General features: G+C 33.6%; 1 protein-coding gene across 2 annotated transcripts; it reads left to right on the forward strand.

The window, feature by feature from the left end:
• The first annotated feature begins 1,212 nt into the window (after positions 1-1,212).
• LOC106055169 (omega-amidase NIT2-like) lies at positions 1,213-16,920 on the forward strand. 2 transcript variants are annotated; one of them, XM_013211328.2, is made up of 9 exons: positions 1,213-1,368; positions 6,334-6,452; positions 8,605-8,728; positions 8,842-8,930; positions 9,803-9,896; positions 10,437-10,511; positions 12,510-12,687; positions 13,703-13,758; positions 15,623-16,920. In XM_013211328.2, the coding sequence occupies exons 1-9, from the start codon at positions 1,365-1,367 to the stop codon at positions 15,748-15,750; spliced, it is 867 nt and encodes a 288-aa protein (XP_013066782.2). In that variant the 5' UTR covers positions 1,213-1,364; the 3' UTR covers positions 15,751-16,920. The 2 variants fall into 2 exon arrangements, with proteins under 2 accessions (XP_013066782.2, XP_013066781.2); XM_013211327.2 differs by lacking the exon at positions 1,213-1,368 and adding an exon at positions 1,500-1,732.
• Positions 16,921-19,241: the final 2,321 nt, after the last annotated feature.

Here is a 19,241-nt window from a genome sequence, read left to right on the forward strand (position 1 = left end):
TAAATGCTTATTGCTAATGTCAAGAGTGCATTAGGTCACAAATAAAAGTTTGTTTTTTTTCATTTGTGTAAATGGTATTCACCTGTTACTATGATGTCATACATTTGCTTAAGTACAAAATGTAGACTGACACATCATTGTCTGGAGTTTATTAAGTTATGAAATTGCTATGAAAATAACATTAGCCGTGAGTGTGTGTGTGTGTGTGTAGCACTGCTGCAATGTTTGGCTTCCTTATCATCAGTGATTGTCCTTTCTATCTAGATAGCTATGGAGTAAAAAAAAAAGGATAATAATAAAAAAATGTACAAATATTATATAAAGAATCTAATTGTCTTCAGTTGTTTGTTGCTTTTTTTTTGTTCCATTAAGTTCATTGATGTGGATCTGTTATCATGGTCTTTTAAAAGATATTAACAAAGATTGAAATTATTGTTAGAAACCAAAGGGGAAAATGTAACCTAGTCGAAGTAAATGTTTTATTAGTGGATCGTTTTCATGGGAGTAGCAAAACATCACATTATATTTAGAAGCATCTCTTTGTATGTGTATGTATATGCAGCTGAGTGGTTTTGCGCTTGGCTTCTGAACCTGGGTTACAATCTCTAGGGCGCCCCTGAGTCCACCCAACTCTAATGGGTACCTTATTTAAGTTGGGGAAATTAAAGGCGGTTGGTCATTGTGCTGGCCATGTGACACCCTGCTCATTAACTGTTGGCCAAGAAAATAGATGACCTTAACATCATCTGCCCTATAGATGGCAAAGGGGACTACTTACTATATTTAGAGATATTTAATACCGGTATATAAAATATGTCTGAATTCATACTTGTCTAACAGAACATATAGACTACTCCATGACCTCAGCCCTAAACACAACTTTTAACTACAATGATCATACCTAAAGGGGCATACATTTTGATAAACAAAAGTATAGAAGCAATTAATTAGATGATGATTCATTCGTACCAAAGGCACAAAACAAATTACACGTTTACATTTTGGCAATAGTTTAAAGTCAAGAATGATAACTAGTAGTAGAAGTAAGTGTCTCTATTTCCCTCAGCCTTATTGCATCCCTAAAAGATCTAGTACCAGGGAAGATGTATTCAAACGACTTCCTATATAATCTTTTTTTTTTTCAATTATGAAAAGAAAAAAAAAGTTTTATAATTATAAGTTTTGGATGTTCTAGATTCTAGATCTATTAGCCCAAACCTGCAGGAAGGCAGTGGACAGTGCTCGAACTAGGGACATAAGTGATGACAATACGAAGCGCATAGCCATAGGATCTGACAGCCTATATAGGGAAGGTACCGGGAACTAAAGCAGTTATAGCATCGATTCTGGACTGGACGTCATAAATGGGTGATCTTTATGATTCTATATTCTATACTCTATACAATAATACAAGGTAGATCTAGTTGCCGTAACCCCGATTACACCTTCAATTTGACCTCATTGTCAATGTCAAGGTGTTTAGCCTCGTTTCGGAATGTATATAAATTAGTGGTTGTAGGCTCTACTTTCGTTTTTTTAGGTTCTTAATGAAAACAAACGATATAGACTATTGGGTCACTATTGTATGAGGATCACAGTTAGAGTAGTTTAAAAAAAAAGTTATCAGAGGATTCAGTATTCAGCATCGTCCAGCCCAGTGAAACCACTTATCCAAACAATAGTAGATCTAGACCTATATAGAAGAAAAACATATCGTAATTCACGATGTCAAGTAAGATGATGAGATCACATAGACTTAGACATACTGAGAGTATCATCATCAATGACATCATACTATGATCATACTCAGTCATACTCATGTCATGATAATTATAATAGTTTTTAATACTCTATGTCTTTGACTAAATCTTGTGTACGAGTCTATTGAATGATACAGATAGGCCTACTTCTACTGACACTCATCAGATGACAGTGACAGATCATCATTAAATTCATTATAAAATAAAATTATATTATAATTATACAATCATTAATATAATTATTATAATAACCAATAGATCAAATTAATTCTAATCTAGAATATATTATTAATATTATTATTATATACTAATATAGACTATACTCTATTGCAGCGGTTCTCAACCTTTTTAGCTTGGCGACCCCTTTTTACAATTCCTCACTTATTGGCGACCCCCAACATTAAATTATTTTCGTTTATAAGTATGATGTTACAAAATTATATTTGGAGGCCTAATGTAAATATCTGAATTGTATGTAATTATATACTTGAATTATATATTTCTCCTTATTATCCAATTACAAATAAATGAAATAATTTCCTTATGACGTGCATCTATTTACGTTACTATTTCATATTCACATTCCACATACGTGACAATTTTCTGTATTTCAATTGGATAACTAACAGGCTGTTTCCAGAAATAAATATATTATTGCAAATGGAAGAAGAGGGTGCACCTGAGACAAAGCTGAACATGGCTGCAAGCGCTTGATCCAGAATTGTGAATGCCTATTTATAGAGAAATGTTTCACTGTTAAACTATTTATGTCTCCTAAAAATCTTTAACTTTGACTTTCATTGCATTTAGCAAGTGCTAATGAGATGAGGAGTAGATTTGAAAAGTAAGGGGGAGGGGGAAATGTCTGCACACATGCGCAAATGTTTTTTCACAGAAATTATTGTTTTATCTGTTTGCCAGGTTCATGGTAATTTCTCTCGAGAGCATATGAAGGTTAGAAGAATGTAAATATTAGCTTTTGTACTAATGACATACTGGGGTTTTCAATTCCTGCATAAACTAATCCTGGTGCAGGCACAGGAAGCAGTGGTGTCCAAGAGCTGCCGGTAGACAACTGGTGTCACTTGAACTTAATGGGGGAGCTATGAGGAACTACTAAAAACAACAGAGTTTTCTAGCAGGGCACTACGGGAAGCCCATGCTTTCCTCCCCCGCTACCATTTGGAGTTCATTCAATGTTCATGTTGTCCATGGTGTTACGGATTTCTAAACAGAGTTTACGTATTAATTCAAAATTCATCCTTTTTGAAAATTTACATTTTTTAGTTTATATATTACGGATTTAGCTCGTTTTTTTATTATTTAAACTCTTATTATTAGTCAATGAAGGCCTAAATACTTCTTTAACATATTAATTATGATGAATAACACTGACTTTTAAATTAACAGATGATAGATAGTTTAGAAGTAAACTTATACAATGTATATCTGCTGCACAGTCAAAATGTTCGAAATTAATTCTGATTCAGTTGTCTGCAATATCTATCCTCGAACAACAATATATTTAGTAAATTTCAATGGGAAAAACTTATTATGTGACAAGTTTTACATGTTAGAATGGAAAAAAATCCATATTTTTGATGGACATAAGCGACCCCTGAAAATAGTCAATCGACCCCCAAGGGGGTCCCGACTCACAGGTTGAGAACCCATGCTCTATAGAATCTAGATAAAATTGAGTCTAGATCTCTGCTATACTACTAGACTATAGTTTAACATAAGATCATTAAAAAAACAGAAATGGAAACGTGGTTTGAGTGCTGGGACTATTCCCAAAAAGCCAGTGGAGTCTGAGGCGTCCTGACCGCAATTCCCCTTGGTGGAGGCTGTCCAGGCCTGAGCAAGCTATTATAGCACAGTGCAGGATAGGCCATTGTCCTGTTGGCTCATATTTCTCATGGCTATGGCCAAATTTCGATTCACGGTGCCCCCGCTGCAGGGAGGAAGAGGAAACCGTGCCTCATATTCTGTTTGACTGCCTCAGACTTGCTGATCTCCGTCTCGACAGGTCTGGGAAACCAAAAATTCTCGACCTGTATGGCGACATTTATGCACTACGCAAGACAGCAGGGTTTCTGTCCAGAGCTTTTGCAAGAGAGGATTTGAGCCTCTCAAGCCCTCACTCAAATGGAGTTTGATGATGATGATGATGAACATAAGATCATAACATGATGATATAGATATAGACATAGAGTGAGACTGAGTATTAGATCTAGTTACTGTTATTATTACATGATATTACATCTATATCTTTTACTAGCCGTATGTCACTAGATCTATAGTTGTCAGACAGTATGTCTATGCCCTTCCTCTGCGCTAGGACTAAGCAATTTAAAAAATCAAATCATCAATCGTAAAGACTAGAATCTAGATCATCTAGATTAAAAAATATTATTATATTTGTAAAATACCACTCAGTGACTGATTTATCATTTACATTTCATCAATTGCCCTACACATTCACATGTGAAATTTTGTACACAGGTTCCTTTTACCGTAAGTGCTTGCTAAGATGCAGTTTTGAAAGATTTGCAGCCTAAACACAGTATTCGTAAAAAAAACTGCTAGCTGTCTATCAAACCTTTGTATTTTATTTTCAGTATTTTGTAGTTTGGGGAACGGGAATGGGGCATTTAATTGGGGTTTTGATGGTCTAAAGCAGTGGTCTTCAACGGGGGCGATATCGCCCCCTAGGGGGCGTTTTCGAGATTTTGGGGGGCGCTGAGAGCCAAAGGGGCGGTAGGGGGGCGCTGGGCACAAAATGGGGCGGTAAGGGGGCGCTGGGCATAAAGGTGGAAAGAAGAAACTAAAGGTGCTCTATAACAAAACCAATTAAAAAATTCTTCAACATTAAAGCTGGGAAACTAAATATAGACAAATTAAAGTTAACTTGCTTCTAATTTAAGAACAGAAACAGCGTTAGAAATTGAGTTCGGGAATCCCATTTTCTATTTTTAAATTCTTACTCTTTTGCTATGACTGGAGAGTATTTATTGTCCTTGGATCTCGCGCGTCTAAACGTTTAAGATTTGATAAAAAAAATAGGTAATACGCCTTTTAGATTATAGTTTATTGTATCTACATATGTTAATATATTGATATGTAAATGTTAATTGCAAAAAAACATTAAAGGTAACATTTAATAGAATAATTTAACTTTTTAAAAACAAAAAGCATTGATAAAATGTTTTTACGAAAACTCACTGGTATGTCATGTAATATTTCCTTGAGATTTAGTGAATTGCCACTAGAAAAAAAGTAAGTTCTACTTTGATGGCATTTTCAGATGAGGTTATGAAACCAAGTCGGCTTCACGAACATATAGCGATATCCAAAAATAATTTAAGAATATTATAGCTTTTAGCTTTTCAGTAAACATACATGGTTAATATAGATTAAGTGCGAAACAAAGTTAATGAATAAGCAAAGAAATAGACTGGATGTAGCCAATAGAGGAGACCTTCGCCTTGCCTTGGCTAATTTAAAGCTTGAAATTTCTAATATTGTCAGACTGCAGGAGGCAGAAGGTTACCATTAGCTTAATTTCATTTTGTAGTGAATTCAGTAATAGTAATATTTATATTAAAAAATAAAACTAAATTGACAATTAAACCTAAAAAACAGTAGGCCCAAATATTCTTAGGATTTGAAAGAAAGTCTTTACAATTAATTTTTGTGTGTTATCACTGCAAATTATTTGACATAATTTTTGCATAATGATAATATTGGCTGTTTTTGCCTTTCATTCCGAAGATTACGGCTGAGTCCAGTGTTTCGCATAACTACGCAAACCAAACTGCGACCTACATACTTTCCCGAATTTTATGCAGACAAAGCCGTTGTATCAAATGTTCGTCCCACAGTTTTTGTAAGAGCTCTCGAACTGTTTCTCTCAGAGGCTATCTGCTGCCAGAGAATGCTGCCAGGTACTTTCCTCTATGCCAGTGAGAGCGAAATGGCGCCTGAATAAATCTTTATAGCGCACACGGGGGAGGGGGGCACCTCTGTAACTCAGTCCTCCTCAAAGCTCGTCAGTCATAGGCCAAGGTGTTCACAACAATCACCTTTGGCATGCGGTCGTCTCCCAAGCGGGATAAGTGTTATTGACAGCATACAAATTAATAAATAGATGATATTTTGTTCAAATTTGCTTTCTCGCGCTTCTTCATAACTGTTTTTCTTAGAGGGGGGCGGTGGCGGATTTTCTAAATAAAACATTCGAAAAGGGGGCGGTAGGCCAAAAAAGGTTGAAGACCACTGGTCTAAAGAAATATTTGTGGTGTCTAGTACCATACATTACTAGCTTAGGATTAAAGGATGCACACAAAAAAGTAAAACTAACCAAAGGTGCAATACATACAATTACAAAGCTGAAAAGTGTGTGGTGAAGGATTCTTTTTAAAAAAGTTACGGAGGATTGTCATTGTATTAAAAAAAGTGCAGAAAGTTTGAAAGCAGGTGTTGGGGTGGGTTACGGTCCAAAGCAACAGATGGTATATTCAGTATAGAATTGATCTGAAGATGACTCTTGCTTTCTTACTCTACTCTTTAGAATTCAAACTGGCAATGATACAAATGGCTGTTGGTATATCCAAACCAGATAATCTGGCTAAAGCTGTTAAATTTATACAAGAAGCTTCAAGTTCAGGTGCATCCATCATCACATTGCCTGTAAGTTGATTCTAATGACTTTTTGTGTTTTGACATTTGAAAAGTAGTTTTTCTTATTTGTTTGTTTTTTAAAAAAGGTTCTATGTTTACGGTGACTGGTCATTTCATCCCCGGCCATTTCATCCCCAATTAAATATTTTTTCTTATTCATTGTTTAATTGTGCTGTTAGGGCTTTGACTTTAAGCCCTCATTTTATCTAATATGTAAATACGATTACCGGTATGTAGAATGCTTTTTAATATTATTAGACATGTTATTAATGCCTTTATAGTGTTTCGCCTTCCACTTTACATTCTTGATGAGAAATCGTATAATATATTGTAAATCTGGGTGTGTACTTAGTTAGAGCGCTTCTGTTGAATGTGGAGGATGTAATATTATAATATTATCCTGCGTATGACGCAATGATCAAAGGCCAAGGTGTGGTGGAAGTAGTGGAAATCGTTTAAGAGATGACAATGATTAGAATACTTATAATCATGCCATTGATAACGTATCATCAAAGACCAAGGTGTGGTGGAAGTTGTGGAAATCATTTAAGAGATGAGAATGATTATAATACTTATGATCATGCCCGTGATAACTTCTGACGACCATCTTTCACTTTATTTTATTTTTCAATCGCTCTTTCTTGAAAATGGGTGTGTCATTTTTAGCCTTGTAATAAGGTTTTATTTTTTCTAATAAAGGCTGACTTCACACATCCTCAGAATAGCATGTCGCCTATAAGGTTTATCTTTTAAACATTTAAGTTGTAAATTGTGTTATAGGCCTTGTTAAGTAATTTGAATCAATGGATCGCCTTCTGTTATTACAATCAATAACCTATCAATTTTATCTTACCTATCTATCATGTAGATGAATACAAAAACACTTTTTTTTACATGAGCTCTATATTTATACATGTTAAATTTTTTTAGTTTTAAATGGCATTTAATTTTATTCGTATCGAATGTGTCACACTTTTTGTCATGTAAATAAAAATGAATATATTAAATATGGCTTATTTCATGATTTTTACAATGACTATATGATAGATAAAATGATCAGATGATGAAAAGAACAGGGAATGAAATGACCGGGAACCATGTTTTGATGTGCACACCCTCACATATGGCATTAATTGGTTTGCTTCTTTGGTTTATCTGTTTCTAAGGATGTGTGTCACAATAATGTATTGTCTCCTGGTGTCTATGTCTTACACATGTACATCATTCATTGCTTCAGCACTAAGCTTCTAATTTGTATTGTGTCATATTTCTTTTTAGTTATTTCATTGTGTATTCATGTGCAGTATAGTGTTAAAGATCATAGGGTAGTAAATAAATTGTGGGCAATTTGTGTGTGCTAAGCTTTTGAGATGTAAATAAACCTTTTTTTTTTTTTGGTACTCAGTTTCTAGGTCTCTTAACATAGCTGTTCCCAATTCTAAATATTTCTGTACTCCACTTATAAAGTAGTTGATCTGTTGACTTACTTTATCCCTTAAACATAACACTAAAAGCTGTTGACAAGAGGATTTCCAAGGCAGTCTTTGCTAGGGTAGAATGATTATTTGCAAGTCTGAAAACCTCAGGACTAACGAATTGGACCAAGCTAGCAGTCTACAATGCCTGTATGCTAAATATCATTAAATTAGGCTTGCAGAAACACAGGAACACACTCTTAATAATCTGAAGTCCATTGTTGCTTGAAACTTCTTTTATAACTTGTAACGGATGCATGTGTGATCAAATGTAACTGAAGTATTTCTAAAGATGATTATTTATCCTAGATGCATGCGTACCTTGTTGAGTGTATTATGGTTGCAAGTTCGGTACATAACATCCACCACAACTATAACAGGTATCACAGACTCAATGACTAAGTTGACTCAAGGTGAACTTCAAACAAACGTTTATTACAGAATGGGCCACAGTCTAGTCTGTCACTATAAAACGATGTTATCCCCTCAAGAGTCTAGCAGTAACTGATTAAAATAAAAGTCTATTCTAATCTCTAACCCAAAGTCTATGTCATCACTATAAAATGTATGTTCACCGTCAGTCTAATAAAGTGTGCAACCCAACTAACTAAACTAGCTAGCTAACAAACTTGAGCTATAATCAACAGACTATTTGTAACATGTTTTTCCAATTCATTCATAAATAGGAATGCTTTAATTCTCCCTATGGAACCAAATATTTCCCTGAATATGCAGAGTCAATACCTGGAGGCCCCTCTACTGAAGCTCTCTCAAAAGCAGCTAAAGAAAATTCTGTTTATATTGTTGGGGGTGAGTCATTAGTATATAAGCACATGTGCCCAGCAGTAAAAGTTAAAATGAGTTAAATATGCTACTGTTGATTACTGCTGTATGTTTCATAATGATGTATTGTATACATTCAGGGTCAATCCCAGAGAAAGATGGTGACAGATTGTACAACACCTGTGCTGTGTTCAACCCTAAAGGAGAATTAATCACCAAACACAGAAAGGTATGTCAGCATAACACATTCATTGTGAGCTTCTAGAGAAAATGGACTGTTAATCATTTTGTCTTTAAGTAATTATGGAATAAAAAAATTTTGAAAATAAATAGGAAAGGGAGGGGGGGGGGATGTCACTGTGATAATGTCACTGATAGTGTCACCATGATACCTAATGTCTTTTATTATAATTATTTTAAACAAGAATAAGAGTTTAATAGCATATAGGATCTGTTTAGCTAACCATAAATGGGTGTAGAACCTCTTTCAATGGCAGGCCTGTCCATTCTTTTATGTTAAAAGACAGAGAGGAATGGAGAAATACGGTCGACAAATCTTGCATGGTGCTCCAACGGTCCAACAGACTAAGGGATAGGTGAAGGTGAAATGAGGGTAGAATTGGAAAGAATCTATTTTTCTTGCATATGAACTCTTCAACTTCAGATTACACTTAAAAAGCTCTAGATTTAGATTAAACAACGGAAACAATTTTTTTTAATATTAATTTGTTCCATTGAAATATTTGGTTTTGCTTTCCTTTATTTGTATAATTACTTCAATAAATGTGCCCAATCAGCAGTTTCTGCTAATAAACCAAAAAAATTAGATTCAAGAATAAATTATTATAAAAATGTTCAAAACATCTAAATATTAAGTTCAGAAAATGTGAGTATAATCATAATCATACTTAGATTTGAAATTTTTTTTTAATTCAAGAGAAATAATCTCTGCTGACTTGTACTCCATTCATTTGTTTTGATAGATGATTTTGTTTTATTAGTGAAACCTTCTTCTTTCAGAGCAATAGACTTGGTTTAAACTATTTCAACTTCCTTTGTTTTTACCTGAATACTATTTGATCCATCTGACTATCTGAACAGGTTCATTTATTTGATATCAATGTGCCTGGGAAAATTCGTTTTCAAGAATCTGAAGTTCTTTCCCCAGGAGAAAGTCTGACAATGTTTAGTACTCGTGAGTTATGGAACTTTTTAAAAAACTAACCTTGTTTTGTGAGTTAGCACAAGAAGTAATGTTTTTCCAGGCTTCACCTATATATATATATATTTATTTATTTTTTAAAATAATGTCAAAATATTATAGTAATCAGCTGCCCAGTAAGATCTAGTACTTTCTAATGTTTAAAATGTTCTCTATAAGTTCTCTATAACATTACAGTATTATCATCCTTCAAGCCTCAAGATTTTATTTACCATTAGCTGTATATTAAACCATTACATGTTTTATGTACAACCTAAGTTATGGATTATTTTAAAAATAAATTTATAATTTCTATATTTTTACAAAGAGGAAAACAACAATTAATATAAATGAAACAACAATTAATATAAATGATTTCAAAATTCAATTTAAATCATCAAAATTAATGTAATTTTTAATGACAGTCAAGATGTTTTCTCAAATCTGATAATTCAAATCTTTTATCTAAGATCTTTCTACTTCTGAAAGTCAAAGTACCTGTATATGGAATTAAATTTATTGAATTGATTTCAGCATACTGTACCATTGGTGTTGGTATATGCTATGATATCAGGTTTGCTGAGATGGCCCAAATCTATTCCAATAAAGGTAATTATTAATGTTTTTTTCTTTTTGTGTCAGATATGTCAATACAAAAATGATTATCATGTCTTGTGTAAACTCCATAGAAACGAATGAAAGCATTAGAGATTAGAACTTAAGACCATCATGCTGACAGTGTGAAGAACGTGGTCAGGCAGCAGCCTATGCTGTAGCTCATAAGGAATGTCTGAATGACTTGAACATAATAGAGATGTTGCACAGGGCTTCTCAAGACTGACAGTGATGCAGCTGTGGTAGGGTTGCATTAACAATATGAATCATGAGCCAACTAGGCGATCACCTTTCCTGAAAACACTTTAAAATTGCCCATCAACCTCTTCAGTTTTGTGCTAGACTTACATAGTATGTTAGATCGTTTCGGTATGACACTGTTTCTTTTAAATTGGATTGAGTCTGCACCTCTTAAAATGCAATTCAAAGCTCACCACCATGAAGATAGAAACAAAAGATATTATTAACCTACCTATTTATCAACAAGCATTCAAATAAGCTAACTGGTTCATTGGTTCACTTGACTGTGATTGGTCTCTTATTGAAAATTCACCTGTTTCTCTTGACTTTTTGGTATTGACTTGCTGTCCTGAACATTTTTTAGTCTTCTTTCCTAGCTTATTGAAAGGTTATTTTTTATGACCTTATTATGTGGGAACAAACTTGAATACCTAGATGTTTTCTTAGGTCGGATGTATCAGGATAGTCTGCAAGCTAAATCCAGTAGCTATATTACCCTGTAGCACCACTGGGTGTTTGAGCTATAGGTTCTAATAACATTCCTCCTTAGCCATCTGCAATGAAATATGATCCGCCGAAAAACTGGGAATGCTGCAATGAATCCAACCTTGAGTGTAACCAGCATTTCAAAGCAACTTTTAAGCTCATAGGAAGTGAGACTCATCTTAAACCACAAAGGAGGAGCTTTATAACATTTATCCAGTGAAAGCTATGTAACTAATAATGACATGGTTAAACACATTACCAGAGAAGGTACAGATACTGAAAGGAATGGAGAAAGACAGTCAACAAATCTTGCGTCCATCAGACTAAGGGATAGGTGAAGGTGACCAGAGAAGCTGCAGGACACTTATATTGAAAGAGTACCTCTTTAATTCTTTTCAACTGAAAGGTTTGTAGGTGATATTGTTGAGGGAATAACCTTTCATACACATATATGAGATGAAAAACATACTCTGACTAGATAAAAAAAACAACCAAATATTTCAAAAATATTTTATAAAAACAAAGCTTACCATATATAAGGAGAAGAACCACAAAATTACTGCCATGTATATCAATATTACAGGAATAAGCTCCCTAGTTTCTATATAAAACAAAATTAATTAACTACCACTGATTGATTAACTAATTGGGTAATTTTTTTATTGATTCATGTATTATCGTCAACTAAGACATGATCTGAGAATGGGACGTGGGAGAAAAATGTGTACAGAATGTAATACAGGAAATAATTCCACATATATAGCCACATCTCTCAATAAGTAGCATTTATTTTCCTTTTTTATATCAAACAAAATAATTAATTACCAATAATTAATTAACTAATTGTTTCATTTTTTAATGATTCATGTTTTGTTCATTATCATCAAACTCCATTTGAGTGAGGGCTTGAGAGGCTCAAATCCTCTCTTGCAAAAACCCTGGACAGAAACCCTGCTGTCTTGCGTAATGCATGCAACAAATAATTGTGTAAGGTTTCAACTCGGCCCGAGAATGGGTGTTGGAGAAATAAGGTATAAAAAAATTGTACCAAAGAGACAGAGTGAGTAGATATAATTTTTTAAAAAGGTTTAATAAATGTTTTAAAATATGCAAATTATAAAATTAATTTTTTTTTAGAATTCAGTTTTTATTGAGATCTATTTAAATAAAAAGATGTTATAATACATTGCTCGTCAAAATAATTTTTTTTGTCGATGAAGCAGTTTTTTGTGTTTGCAACAATTTGTTTAAATTTCTCTTTTTCAGGCTGTTCTTTGCTGCTGTACCCTGGAGCTTTCAATATGACCACTGGACCTGCTCATTGGGAAGCTATCCAGCGGGCCAGAGCTTTGGACAACCAGGTGTTTGTGGCCACAGCATCTCCTGCCCGAGATGAGAATGCAGACTATGTTGCTTGGGGTCACTCCTCTGTGGTTGACCCTTGGTGAGTACATTGCTAACTCTTTTCTTAAATGTTTGATTTGAAGTATTGATTTTTATTTTTATTTTGAAATGTTTTTTTTTAAGAATTGATAAAATATTAATTTTAGATAAATTTAGCTAGAATAATGATTATCCTATATTCCATCATTGTATACTTTCTATATTAATTCAGTTTTTAATAAATTTGTCCTTACATTTCAAGTACCAATTGAATAATAAAAAAAAAAAATTTCATAAATATACAATATTAGTGACAGTATTAGATATTGGTTTCAATTAGTTTGTTTATTTTAATAATAATTCTTTTAATAACAAGAAAAACATAAAAAATACTTTTTAAAAAAAGCTAACTTTTTACCAGACAGAAAGAGTGAGTTGATACAAGCTTTGTAAAAAGTTATTTAAGTTTCATCAAAGCGTATTAGTGCACTACCAGAGGGTGAAAAAAATTCTGGAGACAAAGAGTTAAGTCATTGTTGTTTACCACCACTGAAAAAATGTTTTTGGAATACTTGAGGAGTTTGAGTTCAACTTCAGATGGAGACTATTCTAAATAAGATTTAACACATGCTGAGAGATTTTTAGCTGAGCTTCTAAGGGCAGCATGGAAACCTTCTCCCAGATACCTCCCCTCCATGTCCATGGAAAAGATTGGGCTAGAGTGCACTGAGCAAACGTATGTAGCAAAATGACCCTGTAAGTCCCCAAAACGTATTCAAAAATTTACTTTTTATAATCTTTTGTCAAAGAGTAAGAAGTGCTGCTATGAAGTAAATTGAAAAATGTTTACAAACTTGAAACAAAATTGAAACTTTATAAGTACATTTTACTGTTTGTTTGTTTTTCTCCATCCAGCACTTTGAAAATTTTGCACAGTAACAGCAGAGTCAAGTCCCTGCATTTTTACAGTTCTTGGAAAAATATTTGAATATAATTGTTAGCACATGTTAAACATTCATGTAGAAAATCTAGTAAGGAAACTATTATAATAGGTTTTAATAATTTTTTTTACACAGGGGAACTGTCATCTCCAAAACAGAAGAAAAGGAAGGTGTAATCTACGCTAACATTGGTAATGGTTTCTTTTTATTTATGATTTCTGTTGGAACATATTTTAATTATTTATGGTTACGAAAAACAGTTTGTTTGTTTTTAGTACTTGGAGAAAATTATCCAAATTCCTGTTTGGGGATATTTTACAAAGAAATTCTCATTTTATAAAGATATCTTGAATAAACTGGTAGATAGACTGGTTTATCGATCTCTTAATTGAGTTTACTGTATGGATAATCAGTAGTATAATCCAATCCAATTGTAGTGGGCCAAAGATTAGCAGCTTCTTTTTTCTATATTTAGACATACAGACAATAAAGATTATTATTATTATCTATGATCTATGTATCTGTGCATGTCTGAAAGAACAAGTTAAGATTTTGCATGTGATATATAAAGTATAGTGTAAAATGTTGAAGGGATTTTAACCAAAAGTTATCTGTAGCAACAACATATATTATTAAACATGCATAAGTATGTTCAGGTTTCTAGCTTCCATACTTTTTTGCCACCCCTACTGTGTGTCTTCCGGTTGGGTTCCCCCTGGCCCTTTCCCTTCCCAGTGATGCCACTGATGACATGGACCTGCTGTTGGAATCTTTAAAAATTCTAGATTCTACTCTCTTCATCTACTTAAACATTCTGTTGTGACCAGGTACATTTTGTAGGTAAATAGATCTGACAGTTCATGTCTAAGCATGAGACTTGATGATTTTCATTTTCCATTTGCTTTGAATTTACTGATCCCTTTTGAAACATTCCTTATTTTTGAAGTAACATCTGAATTTTATAAGATTAGCCAGAGTACCTTGTATTGATTTTGTTTTTCCTAACTTCATAAAAAAACGATTTTTTAATTTTAAAACAAGCAAAATAAAAAAATACTTAAAAAACAAAAACAAATCAGACTACATCAGTGCCTCTCGCTGATCAAGAAACATAAAAAGGCTCATGATGTCTGTGTGTAGTCTCTCAATGAACACTTTATGTTGTGTCTGTTCCATTTATGTGAATGTTTTTGTTGTGTTGTTTTTATATAGGAAAAGAGTCCTTGTAATCACAACAAATTTCCTTAAGGATCAATAAAGCAGTCTTAGTCTTAGTTGTATCAATTAGTTTGGATCAGTCACGTAATTCATTTTATAATAGATTAATAATAACAAATCTATGCGATTAAAAATATTTTTACCAATTGTTTTTATTTAGCGTAATTTCGTGCTTTAGCTTTCTCAATATGGTATGATCCTATCACTTGTTTCAACTAAAAATATTTTTACCAAGTGTTTTTGTTTAGCGTAATTTCGTGTTTCAGCTTTCTCAATATTATATGATCCTATCACTTGTTTCGACCAGTTGGAAAGGGGTAGGGAGGAGAAAGAAGAGTTTATCTTAGTCATCGGTTTTTACATTTATTTATTTTTAAAAAGTGAGCAATCTGAATTTGAAATGGAGAGCTAAGGCCTCCTCAATCCAATATGGTAACCACTGTGCCTGGGGGCTACTTATGAAAATAGGCTTTACAGTTATTTATAGTTATTTACATTTTTTTCTACAAACAATAAAGGGGACTAATTCAACTTATTCCACTTTTATCAGTCAAGGAAAATTTCTTTCCCTTGTTCGAGATACAAAACAAAATAATTAACAATGGTTAATTAACTAATTGGTTAATTTATTTTTATTGATTCTTATGTTGGCATGTAAAAGAAATAATGGTGAAAAATTTCAGCTTGATCCAAGATTGAATGTTTGAGAAATAACGTGTACTAACTTTTTACCAGAAAGACATAGACAGACAGAGTGAGTTAATATAAGCTTTGTAAAAATATTATCTGTTTTTGATAAAGTTTTCTTTAACTTTTTGTTTATTCACACTCTCACAGATCTTTCTAGATTGGAAGAGGTTCGCAAAATGATTCCGATAACTAAACAGAAGCGTTACGATTTGTATCAGCCAGCCACACTAGCCTTAAAGAAAATCCGTCAAGATGATTTATACGACAGTCATTAGCTTAACATCAAAGACTTAAGTAGAAAAATGTTGATATATGTAAATACAATGTTTGAGAACTATTTATACAGCAAAATGTATTCAGTAAATGAACATTTGTAATTTGTACAAAGTTGAATCTTAGTGTGTGGGAGGTAGACTAAATACCAGTAGTTATCATTATTCTTTAAATAAAAAGAACTTAAAAGAGATGAGCGACTTTTTTATTATGGTCATTACTTTCCAGTGATAAAATATGTGTTTATTATTTGGCATATTTTTTTTTTTTTCTGTAATTAGTTGGTTTTTTTTTTAAATTGGGAATCCAGTCATATATATCTATAGCTTTCTTTAAAAAGAGAGAGATTATAAACATTCTCTCCCTTTATTTTATACAAGTTTTATTGTGTATGAGTGAAATGGCTAAAAAACTATTTGCCATGCCAGTTTTATCAAGAGTTGTCAAGTGATGTTTTTTTTTTTTTATGAATCTGCATTTACCCAGATTTTTTTGTGATTAAATGGCAATCTTTGATGAGTTGAAGTGCTGCCAACAAGTGTATTTTACAAGTTTGCCCAGTAATGTCTGTACATTACTTATTGTTCTGTCATAGAATTTTCGGAAAGTTTTACAGCAGCAAAAGATTCATTTGGGAAGTGGAGTAGAGTTCATCTGCTTATTTGGCTTATGTTGGATGTGGGGATCATGTGGCCAGTGTGATGCCTGTCAAAGGACACAAGATTTAAGAAATTAAATAAAGCAAAGGTGACCCTGGAACATTTGGCTGAGGTACCAAATACTTGTCCCACCCTCTCTCATTGAGCATTCAACCTACATCTCGTACTGTGGATAAAACAATGTAACTCTTAGTATTTCAAACAGGGTAGAAATCTTTGTTGAAGGCCACATTTACTTTCTGTTGCTTTGTGAGGTAATTGAAGTATTGGAAGAGTATTAACATTATGTCAATGGGCAGATGAAAAATTATTTATTTCTTTCCTTCAATCTGCCTCTTGCTTTCTTTTTTTTTTTCTCTTCCTCTCTCTAATTCACTCTGTATCTCCTTTTGGCCTTTTTAATGTCAACTTTTTTTTTTGGCATTTATATAAGAATTGTACATTCTGATTTAACCAAAAATGAAGTTTTCTGGGTTTTTCTACAACATTAAATGCTTGTTACTAAAAAAAAAAGTGTTGTTTTTTTTACCAATTTTTACCAACTAATTTTTGAAAAAGCTTCTGTGCAATCCAAATGTTGTAGGTTTATTTGTGTTTCTCAAAAGTTATTTTTATTGATATCTTTTTGCCTACAATAAAATGTGTTTGAAATATTAAGTGTACTTAGTTGTCCTTCAACGTGACTTCTAGGAATGTTTTTTAAAACTACTTTTATATAGCTAATCTTTCATGCTTGTAGCATGCTCAGTGCGCTCTGGTCCAATCTCTTGTGAACCAGTGGAGGAGGGGGGTATCTGGGAGAAGGTTTCTGTGCTGCCCCTTAGCAAACACAACTCTTCCCCAGTCGGGATTCAAACTCAAGCTTCTTGCTGAGACCTTTTTATTTGCCACGAGACTTTGGTGTTATTTACATAGTCAAAACGGAAGTTGCAGCTGCAATCATCGCTGACGTAGTGCATGAGTTTCAGACAAGGTCACCGGACTCACCAGTAGTTATACTGGGTGATTTTAATAAATGCACCTTGAAGGTTGACCTACCCACCTTCTATCAACACATTTCATGTCCGACAAGAGAAAACAGAACTCTGGATTTATGTTATTGTAATATCAAAGGAGCATTCACATCTCGTGAAAAGCCACCACTAGGATCGTCGGACCACAAAACAATACAACTGCTGCCCACTTACCGTACAAAACTTAAAAGAAGGAAAAATCATTCAAAAAAACGTACAAGAATGGACTCAAGACAATATTCTCAAACTACAGGGATGTCTAGACTGCACTGACTGGAATTTGTTTAAAGAGACCACTTCAAATCTGGAAGAATGGGTCGACGCAGTGACAAATTACATCAAATTCTGTGAAAACATGTGTGTTAGTACTAAGAGCATCAAGATATACCCCAACAATAAACCATGGGTCACTGCAAAACTAAAACGGGAAATAATCAAAAAGAAAAGAGCATTTATGAGTGGCGATGGACAGACAAGGAAAATTGCTCAACGAAATCTCAACGTCGTTCTTGAGGAAGGGAGGAGAAACTACTGCACCAAGCTGGAAGACTCAATTAATACAAGTGACATGAGACAGGCGTGGGGCATCATGAACAAAATGGCAGGAGCACAAGTCAAAATTAAAAATAATCTTGCTACAAGAGACGAAAAAACATTGGCCAACGAGTTAAACGATTTCTATTGTCGCTTCGACACGAAAGATTTTAATTATCTAAGACTCAAAGCCCTTGAGGATGTCAATGTTAACAACTGTTTAGAATTAGCGATTACTAAAGAGCAAGTTTGTAACATTTTCAAAAACGTCAACCCAATGAAAGCTGGTGGGCCTGATGGAATAAAAGGGCGAATCTTAAAAGAATGTGCTGAACAACTAGCTGAACCTTTCCAAGATATTTTTTCTACTTCATTACTAAACCATGAGATACCACCTGTGTGGAGGTCATCTATAATTGTACCTGTGCCAAAGGTTTCCAAACCGAAGGAAATGAATGACTATAGACCTGTTTCACTTACTTCCATTGTGTCTAAATGTTTAGAAAAATTGGTTAAAATGTTTCTTCTGAATGATCTTTGTAATAAGTTAGACTCTTTACAATTTGCTTACCAAAAGGGTAAAGGTGTAGACGATGCCATCCTAAATATTTTAAACTGTGTCTACAAACATCTGGACTTACCGAACACTTATGTAAGATTGTTCTTTATTGATTTCTCATCAGCTTTTAACACTATACAACTACATTTACTCATTGAAAAGATGAAAGCGTTGCAGATTAGTCCATACATAATACTATGGGCTAATGAATTTTTGACCCAGAGAGCTCAGAGGGTTAGGGTAAACAATGTAATGTAACAATCTAATGAACGCATAGTTAACACAGGGGCGCCCCAGGGGGCTGCGACATCGCCATTGTGGTTCATTTTGTACACCAATGATTTTCAATCCGATAGTTCTTGTTGCTCCTTCACAAAATTCGCTGATTATGCGGCTTTTCTTGCCCTGCTCTCAGAGAGCTCAGACGTAAATGAGTATTTCAAAGAAATAGAACACATTGAAAGATACTGTAAAGATAATTTTTTATTATTAAATGTAAAAAAAAAACAAAGAAATGATAATCGATTTTCGTAGGGACAAGAAGGAAAATGATATTGTTTCTGTAGCTGTAGAGACTATTGAAATTGTGCAAACCTTTAAATACCTTGGTACTATCCTAGACAATAAACTAAATTTTACTGCAAATACTGATTATATCAGCAAAAAAGGGCAGCAAAGATTACGATTACTAAGAAAACTGTCCTCGTTTAATGTTAGCGAAAAGGCCT

The sequence above is a fragment of the Biomphalaria glabrata genome, chromosome 14 (assembly GCF_947242115.1).
Source record: "Biomphalaria glabrata chromosome 14, xgBioGlab47.1, whole genome shotgun sequence".
In the NCBI taxonomy this organism is placed as follows: Eukaryota; Metazoa; Mollusca; class Gastropoda; family Planorbidae; genus Biomphalaria; species Biomphalaria glabrata.